Below are 20,242 nucleotides of genomic sequence, written 5' to 3' on the forward strand. Positions count from 1 at the left end.
GTGATGCTTTTACTACTATTCTGTCCACAATCTGTGTCAAGGCCAATTTATGTTAAGTCACATCTCCAGTGAAATTAGCATCCTCGCTAATCTGCCCCCCACGTCAGCCCTCCTGGGTAATCAAGTCACAGTGAGGGGGTTAATGCTGGGTAATTGTCAATCAATCACAGACAGAGTCCTCACAGAGACTGTCCTCTCCTCTCTCCTCTCCTCTCCTCTCCTCCCTCCCCTGCAGGCTTATCCGGGAGCACCTGGGAGAGCAGGAGGTGTCCATCACCCTGACCATTGACTCGGTGGAAGAGGCTGATCTGGGGAACTACTCCTGCTTCGTGGAGAATGGCAACGGCAGACGACAGGCCAACATCCAGCTCACAAAGAGAGGTGGGACACAGACACACACAACATCAGTCTACTGAGAGTTGGTTTAGAGAAGACATTGCCAAGCTGAGTTTTCACTTAAAATCATAATTATCCAAAGGTTATTCTGTCTGTTTCATTTTTTAGATACACGCTTAATGTCACATCAACGTCAAACATTGAAATGTGTTTTCAGGCTGGAGACAGACAGACAGACAGACAGACAGACAGACAGACAGACAGACAGACAGACAGACAGACAGCTGTTATCTTTCAGCCAATTCAGAGAAGTAGCAGAGGAAAAGGGTTCATCTCTGTCTGTTTTCCTTTCAAATCTTGGTGGTCAGAGCTCATTGGCTGACTAATGTCTACCAGAGCAGGGACTCAATGCATCTCCATCCATCACCATGGTGACAGCTTTAGCCTCATTCCAGAGCTTGTCCCGATCCCACAACACCACAACATCAGCCATCCACCAGACAGGGCCTGATCCCACAACACCACAACATCAGCCATCCACCAGACAGGGCCTGATCCCACAATACCACAACACCATTCATCCACCAGACAGGGCCTGATCCCACAACACCACAACACCAGCCATCCACCAGACAGGGCCTGATCCCACAACACCACAACACCAGCCATCCACCAGACAGGGCCTGATCCTACAAAACCACACCACAACACAAACCATCAACCAGACAGGGCCTGATCCCACAACACCACAACACCAGCCATCCACCAGACAGGGCCTGATCCCACAACACCACAACACCAGCCATCCACCAGACAGGGCCTGATCCCACAACACCACAACACAAACCATCAACCAGACAGGGCCTGATCCCACAACACCACAACACAAACCATCAACCAGACAGGGCCTGATCCCACAGCCAACATGATAAAGGGTGATGTCACCAGCCATCAACTAGACAGCCAACATGATATAGGGTGATGTCACCAGCCATCAACTAGACAGCCAACATGATAAAGCGTGATGTCACCAGCCATCAACTAGACAGCCAACATGATAAAGGGTGATGTCACCAGCCATCAACTAGACAGCCAACATGATATAGGGTGATGTCACCAGCCATCAACTAGACAGCCAACATGATAAAGGGTGATGTCACCAGCCATCAACTAGACAGCCAACATGATAAAGGGTGATGTCACCAGCCATCAACTAGACAACCGATATGATATAGGGTGATGTCACCAGCCATCAACTAGACAGCCAACATGATAAAGGGTGATGTCACCAGTTATCAACTAGACAGCCAACATGATGAAGGGTGATGTCACCAGCCATCAACTAGACAGCCAACATGATAAAGCGTGATGTCACCAGCCATCAACTAGACAGCCAACATGATAAAGGGTGATGTCACCAGCCATCAACTAGACAGCCAACATGATAAAGGGTGATGTCACCAGCCATGAACTAGACAGCCAACATGATAAAGGGTGATGTCACCAGCCATCAACTAGACAGCCAACATGATAAAGGGTGATGTCACCAGCCATCAACTAGACAGTCAACATGATAAAGTGTGATGTCACCAGAACCAAACAACCATCTTGCTCTGCTTTATAACCCCTGGTCCAGACACGACCTTCAACAACGTACCACCTCCCCACCCCCTCATCCTCTACCCTCATCCTCTACCTCCTCTTCCCTCATCCTCTACCTCCCCACCCCCTCATCCTCTACCCCCATCCTCTACCTCCTCTTCCCTCATCCTCTACCTCCCCACCCCCTCATCCTCTACCTCCTCTTCCCTCATCCTCTACCTCCTCTTCCCTCATCCTCTACCTCCCCACCCCCTCATCCTCTACCTCCTCTTCCCCCATCCTCTACCTCCTCTTCCCCCATCCTCTACCTCCTCTTCCCTCATCCTCTACATCCCCACCCCCTCATCCTCTTCCCTCATTCTCTACCTCCTCTTCCCTCATCCTCTACCTCCTCTTCCCTCATCCTCTACCCCCTCTTCCCTCACCCTCTACCTCCTCTTCCCTCATCCTCTACCTCCCCACCCCCCTCATCCTCTACCTCCTCTTCCCTCACCCTCTACCTCCTCTTCCCTCATCATCTACCCCCTCTTCCCTCATCCTCTACCTCCCCACCCCCTCATCCTCTACCTCCTCTTCCCTCATCCTCTACCTCCTCTTCCCTCATCCTCTACCTCCCCACCCCCTCATCCTCTACCTCCTCTTCCCCCACCCTCTACCTCCTCTTCCCTCATCCTCTACCTCCCCACCCCCTCATCCTCTACCTCCTCTTCCCTCATACTCTACCTCCCCACCCCCTCATCCTCTACCTCCCCACCCCCTCATCCTCTTCCCTCATCCTCTACCTCCTCTACCCTCATCCTCTACATCCTCTTCCCTCTTCCCTCATCCTCTACCTCCCCACCCCCTCATCCTCTACCTCCTCTTCCCTCATCCTCTACCTCCTCTTCCCTCATCCTCTACCTCCCCACCCCCTCATCCTCTATCTCCTCTTCCCCCACCCTCTACCTCCTCTTCCCTCATCCTCTACCTCCCCACCCCTCATCCTCTTCCCTCATCCTCTACCTCGTCTTCCCTCATCCTCTACCTCCTCTTCCCTCATCCTCTACCTCCTTTTCCCTCATCTTCTCTCATCCTCTACCTCCTCATCCTCTACCTCCCCACCCCCTCATCCTCTACCTCATCTTCCCTCATCCTCTACCTCCTCATCCTCTACCTCCCCACCCCCTCATCCTCTACCTCCTCTTCCCTCATCCTCTACCTTCTCATCCTCTACCTCCCCACCCCATCATCCTCTACCTCCTCTTCCCTCATCCTCTACCTTCTCATCCTCTACCTCCCCACCCCCTCATCCTCTACCTCCTCTTCCTCTACCTCCCCACCCCCTCTAAACCACCTGTTCTTCCTCCAGCTGAGGCCTCCTTCCCTCTCTTCTCTTTTCCTCCTCTCCCCTCTCCTCTCATCCCTCCTCTCCTCCTTTCCTCCTCTCTCCCCTCCATCTCCTGGTTGAATCAAAGATCTTGGTGCCGTGTATCAGCGCACCGTCGGTCAGGTGTCAGAGATTACACTAAAGAGGTCCATTCTTCTCTGCCTGGCGCCCATAGCCCACATCCTGACGTTCTCCGCCCAGAGATTAAGACAAATGATCTCCCAGCGGTCGGGGAACGTGCCTCACTTACAGAGCGATAGATTTGACAGAGCTACTGGGCACCTCTCCATTCATCATGTTTCCCCCCACCTCCTCCTCACAGGGTTAGTGTGTTTGGAGAGACGGCTGCCATTGGGATTTGTCAGTGAGATGTGGGTGTGGTGTGGAGGGTGTTGAGGGTGTGGAGGGTGTTGAGTTGTGGAGGGTGTGGAGCGTGTTGGCTGCACTGTGCTGCGTCTCCAGGGGAGAGAGGCAGAGGACGATGGATTGATTTCATCATTAGGAAGACAAAGGGTACCTTATTTGCCTGCTGGATATTGAATGAAAGCATCCATTATAATAGATGAGTTCACTGGGGAAGCCTTCTCTGTGGAACTGGTTCAAGTAAATCCTTCAGATTTAGGAATGATTTGGGCTCCATGGTCCTTCAACTCAAGGGCCTGAGTTGTAGACCTCTGAATCACTGTTGAATAGAGCCGAAAGTCAATGTAGTATTAAACAAGCTATATAGAGGTCCAAGGTTGTTGTCACTATTGACTTTATGACCCTGCCAGAAAACAACCACAACAACAAGGCAGCCATTTTTGCCACTCTGAATAAAGATTAAGCAGCCAGTGTCAAATCGACAACAAATGGTGTCAAACCTGACAAATCTCTCAATAAAACCCATGGATTAAAATGATGAAAATAGCAGCCTTTCTATCCATCCGTCGTCGTTGTCTCAAGGTCGCAAGCCTCGGTGGTGCATCAAAACACACTGAAAACAATGTCAATTAAAGCCAAGGTCCACTGGCTTGTTTTCTCCGTCCCCGCCCCGAGCACTCCTCTCCTCTCCTGGCTCGGGCTCTCTGTAATTTTCTGTCACATTTCATGCACCCGTTGCCACAATTTAGCACCTCAAACAGAGTAAATTATTCTCACCTTGTACAGCCGATGCTGATAAATCAGTGAGGGCCAGTGTCATCTTCCAGGTCAGACCTGAATGCACCGCCACCGACCGAGGCTGAACGGCTGCCATTAATAAGTTATTAGAGCAGCAATGCCAGAGGATGTAATAAAGAAAACAATTATCAAAAGAACTCAGAGAGAGAGAGAGAGAGAGAGAGAGAGAGAGAGAGAGAGAGAGAGAGAGAGAGAGAGAGAGAGAGAGAGAGAGAGAGAGAGAGAGAGAGAGAGAGAGAGAGAGAGAGAGAGAGAGAGAGAGAGAGAGAGAGAGAGAGAGAGAGAGAGAGAGAGAGAGAGAGAGAGAGAGAGAGAGAGAGAGAGAGAGAGAGAGACGCCGATGGCCAGGCACCAAGTGCTTACATTAGAGGAGCAAGGACGATTTACAATCAGCTCCATCTCCCCACAGGCCACAGCACATCAATTGGCCCAGCAGCATAATAAATAGGATAAAACCCCAGCATAACAACTTGGTCTGATTCTTTATCTGCAGCGACCATGCCACATGAAAGAGACCGTTCATAGACGGTGTATATGTTTACATAAAGATGATTTGACACAGAGAGACAGACCGACATGCAAACAGACTCACAAGCACTAGTTCATACAAACGCTTGCACACACACACACAGAATGAAGAGTCCTGGTTTGAGAGAAGAGGACCATTATTTTGGGCATGGCACAGATCATCAAATGGAAGAATTCCTAAACAAATGAAGTGAAAAAAATGTAACAGGTAGGAAATCAGACAAGCATCTTCAAAGACTGCTTTCTTCTTTAATTCAGCTAGCATCCTCTAATTAGCTGTCCTATTTTCATGTCTCGGTAGAGTGCTGTCTCTCATCCTTTCTTCCCTCTCTTCTTACTCTGTCTTTTAAGGAGAATGACTCCCTTGTTCCCCAGCAGAGACTTGTGTTATCAACAGGACACGTACCCAGAAAGAACAGGGTGACCCAAATCCTCAAGTTTGCATACTTTCAAAGCACTGATGAGACACTGCTGATTGGCTGGTCAGGCTGCGGTAAAGAGTGTGTTGATTGGACAGAGATAAGGTGGTGTTGTGTTTATTGTAACATCAAATGCTTTAGCTTGGATTTGTTTCACCTTTCCGTAAATATTTATTATTGTGTGTGTTTGTGCGTGTGTGTGTGTGTGTGTGTGTGTGCGCACGTCCGTGTGTCCAATGCAAAAATAATACTTAATTGGCATGACAGCAGACTGGTGCAACTATTTTGGATTGCTTCTAAATTTCTGAGACCTAAATATGACCAGGGTTTAGATTCAATCATCAATAAACATCACAAACAACCATCCAAGTGAATGGTAGCTTGGTCTTCCGAGTGGAACACAAGGAAAAGGGATTTTTTGAGATGTTTAAATCCAAATGGCCAGCCTAATCTCGTGCAGTTTATTCTCTGTATAAATCCTTTAATATACCAAATGAAATGGAACTGGGATGCCATCAAAGCTTTCTCAAAAGCTGCAAGCTCAAAAGAGGAAATAACTTACTATGTAAATATATGCACCACTGACAACTTTTACGGCCAGCAAAATGGATTTACTTATTCATGATTTTTAACACACGCACACACACAGACACAACCGTTACAACAATATACACTGTAAGTGATCATTGAATAACCACACTGAGACTACCATGAAGCACCACATCTCAGAAAGCCTGTTCACACACTCACACACACAAAACACACACAGAAACACACACAAAACACACACAAAACACACACAAAACACACACAAAGAAGACAGGAATGAAAAGAGGAGTGTAAATTCTCCTGAGCATAAGGTGATGAAAGAGTGTGTCGGAGGGATAGAGCAGCTCTCAGATCAAAGAGGCAGACGGGAGATCAGTTGTTGACACTTGTCTGGTTTACCACTCTGATGGCTGTCAAAAAAAAAAAAACTTCTGGTTTACCACTCTGATGGCTGTCTAAAAAAACACTTCTGGTTTACCACTCTGATGGCTGTCTAAAAAAACACTTCTGGTTTACCACTCTGATGGCTGTCTAAAAAAACACTTCTGGTTTACCACTCTGATGGCTGTCTAAAAAAACACTTCTGGTTTACCACTCTGATGGCTGTCTAAAAAAACACTTCTGGTTTACCACTCTGATGGCTGTCTAAAAAAACACTTCTGGTTTACCACTATGATGGATGTCAAAAAAAAAAGAAATCTGGTTTACCACTCTGATAGCTGTCTAAAGAAAACACTTCTGGTTTACCACTCTGATGGCTGTCTCAATACAATGAATGCTTTTAAAGCTAAAATGTATCTTTGAAATGAAAGTCCATTGCTTATAGAATAGATATTCTCCGAAGGTGTCTTTTTAGGACGGGGGATTTGAGACAACAAGAGGAAAAGAATCTCAACTGCTTCTAGGGACCAGAATAATACCTGTATCTCTGTTTATTGTTGTAGTGTAGTGTCTGGCTAGCGAAGGTCACTTCAGGTCCTTGTGGTTATAGACTGAGATGAAAACATAATTGTCCTTGTTATGTCTGAGAAAAATGTAGATCTTATGGCCTAATAAATAGGTTGAAGAGGGATGATGATTTGCCGACCATTGCTCTTTGCGTTCTTATTGAACACAAAAGGGCATGATCCCCCAGAATTTAGGAAAACAGTACACATTGATCTGAAAATGAATCAATTTAGTACACAGCTTTCAGGCTACCAGTCCACACAACTGGCAGTAGAAATCAGTCCCTAGTTAAAAGATAAGGACTGAAATCAGCAGGACTGTGGCCCTCGAGAACCAGAGCTTTGCAGTGCACACCCCTCCACTAAACCTACAGTATGAAGCTACTCCACTACCATACACTGCCACAGCCTCAATGTACAGGACTATATGATTTTAAATGGAACCCGTGAAGGATAACATTGTGCCTGAGTTACCTCGACACTCAGGCTTTCAGACGGACAGAGTTGAGATGGGGTGTATTTACTGAGATCAGAGTTTTGTAGAGTTTACTGTTGATGGCCATGTGAGATCCTGTCAGCTCTGGGAGGATGATGGATGGCTGAGGGAGTAAAAAAGTTCACTCTACCTCTCTCCGAGGCTGAGTCCCAAATGGCCCCTCTTCCCCACATAGTGCCCGACTTTTGACTATAGCCCCATAGGCCCTGATCAAAAGTAGTGCACTATAAAGGGGAGAGGGTGCCATTTGGGATGCAGCCTTGTGCCAGTCTATATTATACCACTGCTCTACTGACTTGGCTTGCTTGGTTTGGTGCCCCTACAGCGTTACACTCACACCTTTAATGGAGCTTCCCTTGTCAAAGGGAGGTCACCGTCAGGTCCTGGCCTGTCGTGGGCTAAAGCTGGGGCCTTCAGGCTATGGCTGACCTGGGCTGGTGCGTTGCTGAGGTCTAAACACCAAATAGTCTTAGGAGACGTAGTTCACTCAAAGTAGAAAATGTACCTCGTGTTTTGGCTACCTAAAGAATAGTCGATGAACTAGGACTCAGTGACCCAAGATTTGGGTTGGTTAGCTTAGCTTAGCATAAGCATAGTTGAAGGTATCAATGGGAATGGTAGCTAGGAACCCTGTTAGCATGTTAGCAGCTAGCTGGAGTCTGGCTTGATCTCTCTCATGTTCTCCCTGTGCTAATGAAGTATCCAGAGACAATAAGCAGTGACAACATGCTGTGTTTGAGGATGTATTTGGTGAGTGTGCTTGCTTTTTGGATTTGATCAAGAAAGATTAGCGAAGTAAACGTTACCGTCTTCTCTCTTTTTCTTCCTCTCTCTCTCTCCCCCTCCCTTCTCTCACAGCAGAGCTTATGTACACGGTGGAGCTGGCGGGAGGCTTGGGGGCCATCTTGTTGCTGTTGATCTGCCTCGTGACCCTCTACAAGTGCTATAAGATGGAGCTCATGCTCTTCTACAGGAACCATTTTGGCAGCGAGGACATCGACGGAGGTAAGATACTCTCTCAAGTCACACTAGGGCCAACAGCACTTCCCATTATAAGCCCTAAATTAAGTCTACAGTACACTCTTAGAAAAAAAGGGTTCCAAAAGGGTTCTTCGGCTGTCCCCATAGGAGAACCCGTCTTTTTTAATGTGGCTATTGCTCGAAAGAGGATTTTAATGTAATTATAAAAGTAGGAAGATGTGTTTTTCTACAAATCCTAACTTGAGATAGAAATAAGAACGTAAGGGTTCTAAATTGAACAGCAATAGATTCTAATTGTGAGGATGAGTTAAGAATAGTGAATGAGTTAAGGATGAGTATTCATCAATCTGGTCTGGCGGTTTCATTTGATTTCCGTTAATGAGTCTTTCAAGTGGAGGGCTAGGGTTACAATGAATTCAGTGAACAAGATTACTTTTGGGGTGTCTGAAGGATGCCGTGTGGAGACTGGAGAGTGTCATTAGCCGAGAAAGGTATCCTCCGCTTTGCTCTTTTCCTCCCCCAGCCCTCCGTTTCCCACCAATCACTTTGTCTTGATTGTTGATGCATCAGACATGTCTGTGAAAGTCATTACCAGGCCTGTAGTGTGTTGGGCTTTGGGACAGAAGTGGAGGCTTTGAAATAATAGAAGGTTTCAAGGCAGATAAAAAATGTTGGCGCCACAGAGGAGAGAAAAGGGAACCAGAGCCTTAAACCTAATGCTAAACAGCAATTGTCTCCTTTAATTGCGCCACCTGAGTGAGCAGAGAGGAGAGGGAAAGAGATTTTCAATTTGCTCTCTGTTTAAAGGGATCAGTTTCAATAAGCCACATAGTGTTGCCCATGGCCGTGGCTCCCTTGAGAGAAGATGGAGAGACACATACTTTCTCTTTAACGCTCAGGACCGGGTGATTACTCCTTCCCTGGATTGTATTCCCCCCTCGTCCCTCAAGCTCCTCTTTCATTGGCCACAAGGACTTTTACTTCATGACCATCACAAGCCATTCAGGAAAAGCCTTTTTCCCCTCTCTCTCTTCTCTGTGTCTGACTGACAACAGCAGAATTATCAGGTTCGGTTAAAAGCGGTTCTAAGTCTGTTCGTATGGGTGTTTGCTGGGGTTGTATTGCATAACGACCACACACACTTTACAGATGCATGAGCTTGTCGAGTTGTGACTTGAACGTAACCCTTATTAGCATATCATTACATTTTTACATTTTAGTCATTTAGCAGACGCTCTTATCCAGAGCGACTTACAGTTAGTGAGTGCATACATTATTATTTTATATATATTTTTTCATACTGGCCCCCCCCCCGTGGGAATCGAACCCACAATCCTGGCGTTGCAAACGCCATGCTCTACCAACTGAGCTACATCCCTGCCGGCCATTCCCTCCCCTACCCTGGACGACGCTGGGCCAATTGTGCGCCACCCCATGGGTCTCCCGGTCGCGGCCGGCTACGACAGAGCCTGGATTCGAACCAGGATCTCTAGTGGCACAGCTAGCACTGCGATGCAGTGCCTTAGACCACTGCGCCACTCGGGGACCACCATATAATGCTGTATATGATTGTAGCGGCAGGTAGCTTAGTGGTTAAGAGCGTTGTGCCAGTAACCGAAAGGTCGCTGGTTCTAATCCCCGAGCTGACTATGTGGAAAAATCTGTTGATGTGCCCTTGAGCAAGGCACTTAACCCTAATTGCTCATGTAAATGCTTTGACTTTATTTAAATCATGCAGTAGGTTGAACTTGATCATCACTTAGGGATGAGCAATGACTTAACATAAAGATAACAAATACCTTATCTCTTATTATAAACAGAACTTATGTAGGAATGCTAATGAGCCCAACTCCCCCTGCAGTTTTTTAGCTTTCATGGCTAACGATGTAGGTTGCACTATATTCAAAACAATGTGGAAGGAGCCCAGAGGTTCCTGCTAAAAGTCCCTGAACACTCTTTTTAATAGCAAGTTCAAAAGTTCTCTCACTATCTGTGGGCCTGCCAGTACGCATATGCAGCCACAGCTATGGATGGATGTAAACTATGTATGCATCAGTCATGGCCTTTTACTTCAGAGTCAGAGAGTGGGATGGATGGATGCTGAGGGAGGTGGAACACGCGGGACGGAAACAGTTCCCCTTCTCAGCCCTCTTAAGTTTGCCTCATTGGACCTCAGAGAGGAAGGAGAGGAGGGAGAGGAAGGAGTCACTGGTGGAGATTGATTATTCCTCCTCCGAATTTCACCCATACCTGCTCTCTCTCTTTCTCTCTCTCTTTCTCTCTCACTCCTTCACACAGTAACCACTCAGAGATGAGTGATTCAGTTCTACTGAAATAGATTCTGATCTACCTACATGCTGTTTCTCTCTTAAAGGGGCCGTTGCACTTTTACTGTATAGAAATATATTTTTATATAGGTTCAGATTCCTCCTCTTCTCTCCTCTTATCTCTTCTCTTTTCTTGTCCCCTCCCTCCCATCCCCTCTCCTCCTCTCTTCTCCACTCCTCTCTTCCTCGCCTCATCTCTCCTCTCTTCCTGTCCTCTTCCCTCCTCTCCTCACCTCTCTTCTCCCCTCCTCCTTTCCCCTCCTCTCTTCCTCATCTCTCTTCCTCTCCTCTACTCTCTGTGTTGTCGGGAGCCCATCCTGGTCTAACAGCTCCCCTCCAGTAGGTACAAGGTTCTGAAGGACTGCAGTCTGTGGATTATCCCTTTCCCTGTGGTAATAAGAGAGGTTTAAACCCCCTCTCTAATGAGTTTACCTGAGGGAGGGAGGGAGAGAGAGAGAGAGAGAGAGAGAGAGAGAGAGAGAGAGAGAGAGAGAGAGAGAGAGAGAGAGAGAGAGAGAGAGAGAGAGAGAGAGAGAGAGAGAGAGAGAGAGAGAGAGAGAGAGAGAGAGAGAGAGAGAGAGAGAGAGAGAGAGAGAGAGAGAGAGAGGGAGAGAGAGAGAGAGAGAGAGAGAGAGGGGAGAGAGGGAGAGAGAGAGAGAGAGAGAGAGAGAGAGAGAGAGAGAGAGAGAGAGAGAGAGAGAGAGAGAGAGAGAGAGAGAGAGAGAGAGAGAGAGAGAGAGAGAGAGAGAGAGAGAGAGAGAGAGAGAGAGAGAGAGAGAGAGAGAGAGAGAGAGAGAGAGAGAGAGAGAGAGAGAGAGAGAGAGAGAGAGAGAGAGAGAACCTGTGTTGTCTCTAGTCCCTGGGGAACCCCTCTCTTCTCTTGTGTCTCTCCCTCTATTCCACTTCCTCTGGCTCGTTGCCGCCGCAGCTTTCCTGCTTTGTGTCTCATTGAAGTGCGCCGAAGCCGGAGCCGCTCCTCTCTTCTCTCTCCTGCACGGGGAAAACATTACCACTATCACCTCCCATGTTGGGCTTTTCTCCTCGCCGTTTAATCCTTTCAAATCCTGCATCAATCATATTTTTCATGTGCCTGGCTGCCGTGCAGATAAAGGATGTGTCGGGGCCATTTTGTGCCTAGGGAAGCGTTCAGTTTCCTACCTTAGCCCAGTCACAGTGAACACAGTGACATTGTTTGGCAAAAGAGGCTGGATTGTAATAAAATGTACCCAGAGGAGTGGGAGCTGGCAGTGAGGTCAGTCAGTGTGACGCAGTTATCATGTTTCTTCCTGCTGTTCCGCTATGCAGAGAGAACTAAGATACTGTACATCTTCACCACGTTGATAGTCTGCAAATCTGTCATGGTTATCGATCCCTGACCATGTGACCTGACCAGGAGAAACAGACCAATGACAAGTTGCCCTACTTATGATGACATGGGTTTGGTCGTGGTGCGTGATGTCTGTGTCATATGATAACTAAAAATAACCAATGCAGTCATGAGAAGTCCAGAAGCACAATTGAGTCAGAAGCCCTATTGAGTCAGAAGCCCTATTGAGTCAGAAGCCCTATTGAGTCTGAAGCCCTATTGAGTCTGAAGCCCTATTGAGTCAGAAGCCCTATGGAGTCAGAGTAGTCTGTGTGACTAATATCCTCTATAGTGAAGTAATGGACTGGTCTGTGTGACTAATATCCTCTATAGTGAAGTAATGGACTGGTCTGTGTGACTAATATCCTCTATAGTGAAGTAATGGACTGGTCTGTGTTACTAATATCCTCTATAGTGAAGTAATGGACTGGTCTGTGTGACTAATATCCTCTATAGTGAAGTAATGGACTGGTCTGTGTTACTAATATCCTCTATAGTGAAGTAATGGACTGGTCTGTGTGACTAATATCCTCTATAGTGAAGTAATGGACTGGTCTGTGTGACTAATATCCTCTATAGTGAAGTAATGGACTGGTCTGTGTTACTAATATCCTCTATAGTGAAGTAATGGACTGGTCTGTGTGACTAATATCCTCTATAGTGAAGTAATGGACTGGTCTGTGTTACTAATATCCTCTATAGTGAAGTAATGGACTGTTCTGTGTTACTCCTGTAGATAATAAGGACTATGATGCCTATCTATCCTACTCCAAAGTGGACCCGGACCAGTGGAGTCAGGAGACCCGTGAGGAGGAACGCTTCGCCCTGGAGATCCTCCCCGACGTCCTGGAGAGGCATTATGGGTATAAACTGTTCATTCCAGACAGGGACTTGATCCCAACCGGAAGTAAGTTTTGTAAGTTTTTGGTTTATTTCCTGTTTAAATCTGTTTCTAATGTTGTCGTTTTGTTGTGTATATATCACGTGACACATTTTTGCATCTTACTTTAACATGTTAATTACAACGTAACAGCATGTAGCATTCAGCCGTGGATTTTGAGTTGTCTGTGGTAGAGCTGAAAATGTGTAATTAGTGGGTAATAATCAACCTTGTAATTATATTGCATTGATCCAGTCTAAATCATATCTTTATGAAAGCTGTCTCACAACCAATCAAAGGGGATTTCTGCATGTTTGACTGCAGTTTACTGGTACACACTTTGCACCTGTGATAGGATCATGATATTAGATGATAATGCATCACGATCACTGATACTATTCCAGTACTCTCAATTAGAATCTTTTTCTTTGCTTTTGCTCATTTGTGTCACATTCTTGTCTGTCACATTTGTCATGGTAACGGTTTATTTCCTATCAGTTTGTGTCGATGTTACGATTTGAGTCAGTTTGACTTAAATGTTTGTGTTGTTAGGGGGACTGTGTTAATATGGGATAAGTGGCACTAACCCAGAGCTAAAATACAGACCTTCTAAGGACATTTGTTCTCTTCTAAGACCTCAAAAGTCAATGGATTTGTCTTGAGGCAAATTAACCTATTTTTTTCTGAGGCAAATAAAGCTATTTGTTTCATTCAAAATGTATGCTATGTTGAAAGTTTGAGTATAAAGTACTCAATGGAAATAATAGTGTTCATAGCCAATGAATTGTTTAAAATGCATCTATTACAATGTAATACATAGTATATAGACTGACAGAGTCTCCTTCGGTCCTTATGCCACAACTCCCATATTAAACTGGGATAAACGTGTTTTGTTATCATTAGAAAGAAAAGGCGGAGTTGAGAGAAACTAAGCACAGTTTATCTAAGTAACTTATTTAAGTCCCCTGACTCTAACTTCCTCTGATGCCTTTCTGCAAATCTACCTGATCGCACCTTTTGAATGTTGAACTATTTATGTTTAGGTTTCACCAATGATCATTTCCAGGACGATTCAAGACTCCTTAGAGGTACTCTCATTCCCCCAGCCACTTACCATTACTTGTGTCAGCAACTAGCCATAACCAGCCTCACCCATCGTGTGTGTGTGTGAGAGAGAGAGAGAGAGAGAGAGAGAGAGAGAGAGAGAGAGAGAGAGAGAGAGAGAGAGAGAGAGAGAGAGAGAGAGAGAGAGAGAGAGAGAGAGAGACTTTGTGTTAAAGTCCAATTACAGAGAACATCCAGACTGACTTATCATAGTGAGGTGATGAGAGGGCTTTGTTGCTCCCTGCTCCTTCTAATCAGCCTGCTCTCTGGCTCTCCTCTATCCCCAGGGGCTCAGCTGAGCATAAGGCATGAAAGAGAAAAGGCCATTTGAGTTTTAACCTCCCCAAGGAGAGGGAGGGAGATGTAGAGGGCTGCACAAGGAGAGGGAGGGAGATGTAGAGGGCTGCACAAGGAGAAGGGAGGGAGATGTAGAGGGCTGCACAAGGAGAGGGAGGGAGATGTAGAGGGCTGCACAAGGAGAGGGAGGGAGATGTAGAGGGCTGCACAAGGAGAGGGAGGGAGGGTGATGTACAGGGCTGCACAAGGGAGGGAGGGAGGGAGGGAGGGAGGGAGGGAGGGAGGGAGGGAGGGAGGGAGGGAGGGAGGGAGGGAGGGAGGGAGGGAGGGAGGATGGAGATGTAGAGGGCTGCACAAGGAGAGGGAGAAAGTGAGGGAGGGAGATGTAGAGGGCTGCACAAGGAGCGGGAGGGAGGGAGGGAGGGAGATGTAGAGGGCTGCACAAGGAGCGGAAGGGAGGGAGGGAGGGAGATGTAGAGGGCTGCACAAGGAGCGGAAGGGAGGGAGGGAGGGAGATGTAGAGGGCTGCACAAGGAGCGGGAGGGAGGGAGGGAGGGAGGGAGGGAGGGATGTAGAGGGCTGCACAAGGGGAGGGAGGGAGGGAGGGATAGTGAGGGAGGGAGGGGGGAGAGAGAGAGAGATGGCCAGCCCTGTTGTCTCAGAGAGCAGCACCTCTCACAGTAGGGGCTCTTTGATTAGAAAGGGAAGCATAGTTCATCCTGTCAACCTGTAGTGGAAGAGCCTGAGTGTTTGTTTCTGACAGGCCCCCAGCAGCCTCACTAACAGCAGGCTTTAGCAACCTCTGCTCTTCTGGCATGTAGGGCACACGCACATTGGCTAAATTTGGCTCGATGATTTATACTGTTACAAACGAGAAACACTGTGTTTAGAAACGGCAGCTTGTATAGTGTATGTTAGAGTGTGTTTCACTACACATCCATGCACGTGCATACACACACACAAGACACACACACACACGACACACACACACACACACACACACACACAAGACACTAGCTCTTTCTCTCCTTTTCACTTTATCTCTCCCTCCCTCTCTCTCTCTCACATACAAACACCTACCCACAGATCAATTTCTCTCATATTGTTATCACTATTGAGTTATTGTGACTCAGTAGGTCTGTAATAGCCATTAGAGCAGCAGGTTAGAACATTCAGTATAACAAGGCTATGGGCTCTGATAGGTCAACCTATTGTCTGATGTTGTGTTTGTGTGTCTTGTGGTTTTTGGCTTATTTCCCATTCTCTCTGTTTTTCTCAATATTGGCTTATTTATTTATTTTTAACGTAAAATGCATGCTCTATGTCCTGTTATGATGCATTAGATTTAAAGGCAACACTTCCATTTAAATATCCTATTTAGCTAGTCAAACTCAATAGAATGCAATAGCAGGCAGCATCAACAAATGGATGATAGACCATATCTTACATACTATACATACAGACTAGAATATATATATGATATATTTATATGATATATGATATATTTAGCTGTATTATTATTTTGAATACTGTAACTTCTTTCATTTCTTTCTTGCCTCTCTTTCTTTCTCTTTCCCTCTCCTTCCCTCCCTCCCTCTCCTCTCTCTCTCTCGCTCTCCCTCTCCTTCCCTCCCCTCTCTCTCTGTATCCCTCTCCTTCCCTCCCCTCTCTCTCTGTATCCCTCTCCTTCCCTCCCCTATCTCTCTGTATCCCTCTCCTTCCCTCTCTCTCTGTATCCCTCTCCTTCCCTCCCCTCTCTCTCTGTATCCCTCTCCTTCCCTCCCCTATCTCTCTGTATCCCTCTCCTTCCCTCCCTCTCTGTATCCCTCTCCTTCCCTCCCTCCCCTCTCTCTCTCACTCCCTCTCCTTCCCTCTCTCCAGCCTATATCGAGGATGTGGCGCGCTGTGTGGACCAATCCAAGCGCCTCATTATCGTCATGACACCCAATTATGTGGTGCGGCGTGGATGGAGCATCTTCGAGCTGGAGACCCGCCTCCGGAACATGCTGGTCACCGGGGAGATCAAGGTGATTCTGATTGAGTGTGCCGAGCTGCATGGCATCATGAACTACCAGGAAGTGGAAGCGCTCAAACACACCATCAAGATGCTGACCGTCATCAAGTGGCGTGGCCCCAAGAGCAACAAGCTCAGCTCCAACTTCTGGAAACACCTGCAGTACGAGATGCCCTTCAAGCACATGGAGCCCATCATCAGCAACGAGCAGGTGCTGGACGTCAGCGAGCAGGGCCCCTTCGGCGAGCTCCAGACTGTCTCCGCCATCTCCATGGCAGCAGCCACCTCCACCGCCATGGCCACGGCGCACCCGGACTTGCGGAGCACCTTCCACAACTCCACTCTCAACTACCACACCCAGATGAGGCAGCAGAAACATTACTACCGCAGCTACGAGTACGACATGCCCCCCGGCGGCACACTGCCTCCCCTCTCCACCCTGGGTAACCAGCACACCTACTGCAACATCCCTATGACTCTGATCAACGGACAGAGGCCCCACGGCCAGGCCAGGACACCCAGAGAACAGAGCATCGAGGAGGCACACGCCAATAACGTCATGCTACCGCTGCTGCCACGTGAGACCAGTATATCCAGTGTCATCTGGTGACAGCACCAGGCTGGCGTAGGGACAGATGGGACATATGTAGAGGGAGATTTAGCTGGCAGAGTGTGTGGTGGTGGTGCGACAGAGACCCTTAGAGCACTAGAGAACGCTGCTGTGGAATTTGCACCAGGATTCAAAGGGGGAAATCAACAACACAGGACAAGTCATTCTGTCAGACTAAGACGACGTTTGTTCGACAAGGACTAAGGAGGATTTGGCGTGAAAAGGAGAACCCGTTTGGTTTGAGATGCCTGTACACACACACAGACACACACAGACACCAACGCCGATGTTCATTTACCCAGAAACTCAAGGAATACAGGGTCTTGTACATATATTTTATATTTCTTAATAGCGTCAGTATTTTTCTGTTATTTTCTTTTACCTTTCATTCACCAGTTTTTATCATCAAATTTCTACGTCTGTTTTGATTTATGGTTTCAATTTTTTTGTATTTGGGTATGAAAGTGAAACGATGGTCTGTGAGGTCTATTGGCTGAACTGTTGTGATTTTGATCTTGACTTGTAGTGGAATAAGTGTAGTTTGAACGCTCTTTGTTTTTTAACAGTTATGGCAAGAAAATGTCATTTTTTGTTGTCCTGGTTACATAGATGGAATCTTCTTTTATTGGGACTCTTAAACAAAACTAGATTATGCAACAGCGGAAGAGGCCTGGGAGTATGCAAGATATGAATAAATGAACCGACCAATCAGGACACTACAGAGACTGGTGCTAGACTTGGTGTGCAAGTGTTGCAGCTCTCACAAGCATAGTGACATTTTCTTTTCAAAAGACAGCCTTTCTGTTCAGCTTAACAGAGAAATATATCACCCTAAAAACAACTATGTGTATTATTTTATGAGAAAGTATATTTTTGTAACAAAAATATTTGCTTGGAAGTACATACTTATTCACATTCTCATCCCACTAATGACAGAAATAGAGTAACGTGCATTCTGTTTTCTACATTATTTTGCTAAGCAGTTCCCTAATTGCATAGCAGACAAAGTGGATTTTTGAGTCCTTCAATAAATATCTTATCTTACTGTAAAGATGAAGAAATACAAAAGCATTTGAGATGTTTTCATCAAGTCCTAATATCATTGTTGGGTGGGGGGCAATGTATATTTGTGTTTCAAAGACTTTTCCATAACAGAGTAGTGTGCATAGTAACTAGATGTATTCAACCTGATATATGTCAATGTATTTAAAGAAAAAACACTGTTCACACTCGAAAACGTTCATCAAAGCAGATTCGTGATAAGTATCTTCATTTCCCCACCGCACATGAATACCAGATAACCTCGATGTAGTGCCTCCCTGATTTCTATGGAGAAGGACAGCAGCCATTTGAAAAGACGACACACTGAACACAGTTGACTTCCAAGATATGTTCAGAGTGTTGTTGTCATATGTTCCTATAAGAAGAAATCTTTAGCATACCATGTGACAGTCTGTCAAACAGACCAAAATACAAGAACAAATCATGGCGTTAGACCCAAGAGAAATGTATCTCCACACATGATGTTCAAATTCAACTTAAACCCCTTGAAATATCCAATGGTCCGTAGCGGTATGAGGAAATTCAAGATTATCCTCATTATTCTTCAAGCAAGTGAGACCAAAGCTAAAATTGTGCTTGTGAAGAAAAAAGATCTGAAATCCACCACATGATCCACATTAGGGCTTGTTTTAGGGCTTTACAAAGTTTTCTGGTTAGTTTCAGATTGGCCAAAATATGATGTCATGAAGTCCAATAAAGCAACACTAAGAACTACTCAAAGACCCCAATGTTGTTGTTTACCAGGACTTGGTAAAGCTTGGTTGGGTGGTGCTTTAGTGGTGAGATTAGGCCTGTGTTGGGTCGGTCCTGACACAACGCATGTCCCTATAATGTTGCCATGTTTAAGCTAATGTAAACAGTCTCCAAGAGAACCTCTGAAAGAAATAAAGCGACAGACTGTGCTATCATACACTCCACAATCAAGTCATACATAGTTCTGTAAGTCGCTTTGGATAAAAGCGTCTGCTAAATGGCATATTATATATTATTATTCTTGTGAACCCTATGATGTACGAAACGATCATTTACGGGATCCGACACAGTTATTCGATATACTGTAATATCTGATATCGTATCATTGTTTTATTGATACTTTATAATGTTAGCAGCTTCTAAACAGAAACAGTGAGGTAGTGTTTTCAATCCCTTGTAGTGCCAAACATTATGCAAAGTGAATTAACCTATACACAATGAGTAAACACTGTAAGAGATTTCTTTGTCCCCCTCGGTCTGCAAAAATGATTGGTTTTTCAATTTCCCTTTGGTTTAACTTTTCAGTGTTGGTCTTTTTCTTCAATGTACTGTACTCAGTTGGCTGCTTGGTATATCACTGAGAAGAACGTCAATTTCCAACTGTCATAACTGCCTGACCTAACAGAAAACAAACAGTAACGTTTGATCCATTCGAGAGAGCGCTCCTTTAAGGTGTGGATTTCTTGTATTCTATGACATTGTGTATATAAATCAAAAATGGTAATAAGATGAAGACAATCTAGCCACATTCATAAAAAACGATGTTTGCATTTTCAGAGTGAGTGGCAAACTTGTTTTATGAACCTTTCTGGTAATGATAATAATGATATTAATGATGATCATAATTAATAATATATAGCACAGAATTATTCCAGGCACTTTCACAACTCTGAGACAAGATTACGGTTCTATTGTCTCTCCAGTTTCTGATTCATTTCGTTTTTTATTATGTACCTGCAATGTTAATTAAAGAGATACTATTATTATTAATAATAAAAACACATTTAATAATTGTTCTTTAGACCTCTCTACTTGCATCTTGACATCAACAGTCTTGTTATGATGGGACACCAAGTCAAATGCTGATTGCAATCACTGATTTTCATTTAAAGGAACTGCCCGGTGAAAATCTAACTTTTATAAGTTCATATTCTGTTAACACATATCCAAATAATGTTGCTGACTCGTATACTTTTATTTGTGGCCAAAGCATACATTGGAGGAGAAAAAAAACACTTCCAAAACCCCATCTCAAACTTGTATCTCAAACAGACCGTTTAATAAATGCTTGCTATTTCCTCATAGAACATGATGTCATCTCCCTGAGGAGGATGAGCTGGCCAATCAGCGGTCTAGAGGAGGATGAGCTGGCCAATCAGCGGTCTACTTGCATTAATAATTTGAATGACCGGTATACACCCACACCATTCTACCATTCTGTTGT

General features: G+C 45.6%; 1 protein-coding gene across 7 annotated transcripts in view; it reads left to right on the plus strand.

Annotated features, from left to right (window-relative positions):
• The window catches only part of LOC121556942 (interleukin-1 receptor accessory protein-like 1), a 277,390-nt gene extending 257,595 nt beyond the window's left edge, over positions 1-19,795 (plus strand). For 2 of the 7 annotated variants that reach the window (XM_045214202.1, XM_045214201.1), the window contains exons 8-12: positions 236-381; positions 8,263-8,409; positions 12,815-12,994; positions 14,002-14,046; positions 16,241-19,795. In XM_045214202.1, the coding sequence (XP_045070137.1) occupies positions 236-381; positions 8,263-8,409; positions 12,815-12,994; positions 14,002-14,046; positions 16,241-16,983 (1,261 nt within the window). In that variant the 3' untranslated portion in view covers positions 16,984-19,795. The remainder of the gene's footprint in view (positions 1-235; positions 382-8,262; positions 8,410-12,814; positions 12,995-14,001; positions 14,047-16,240) is intronic. The other 5 variants (XM_045214204.1, XM_045214203.1, XM_045214205.1 and 2 more) reach the window with 5 other exon arrangements.
• Positions 19,796-20,242: the final 447 nt, after the last annotated feature.

Source organism: Coregonus clupeaformis, unplaced genomic scaffold (genome assembly GCF_020615455.1).
Source record: "Coregonus clupeaformis isolate EN_2021a unplaced genomic scaffold, ASM2061545v1 scaf0215, whole genome shotgun sequence".
NCBI lineage: Eukaryota > Metazoa > Chordata > Actinopteri > Salmoniformes > Salmonidae > Coregonus > Coregonus clupeaformis.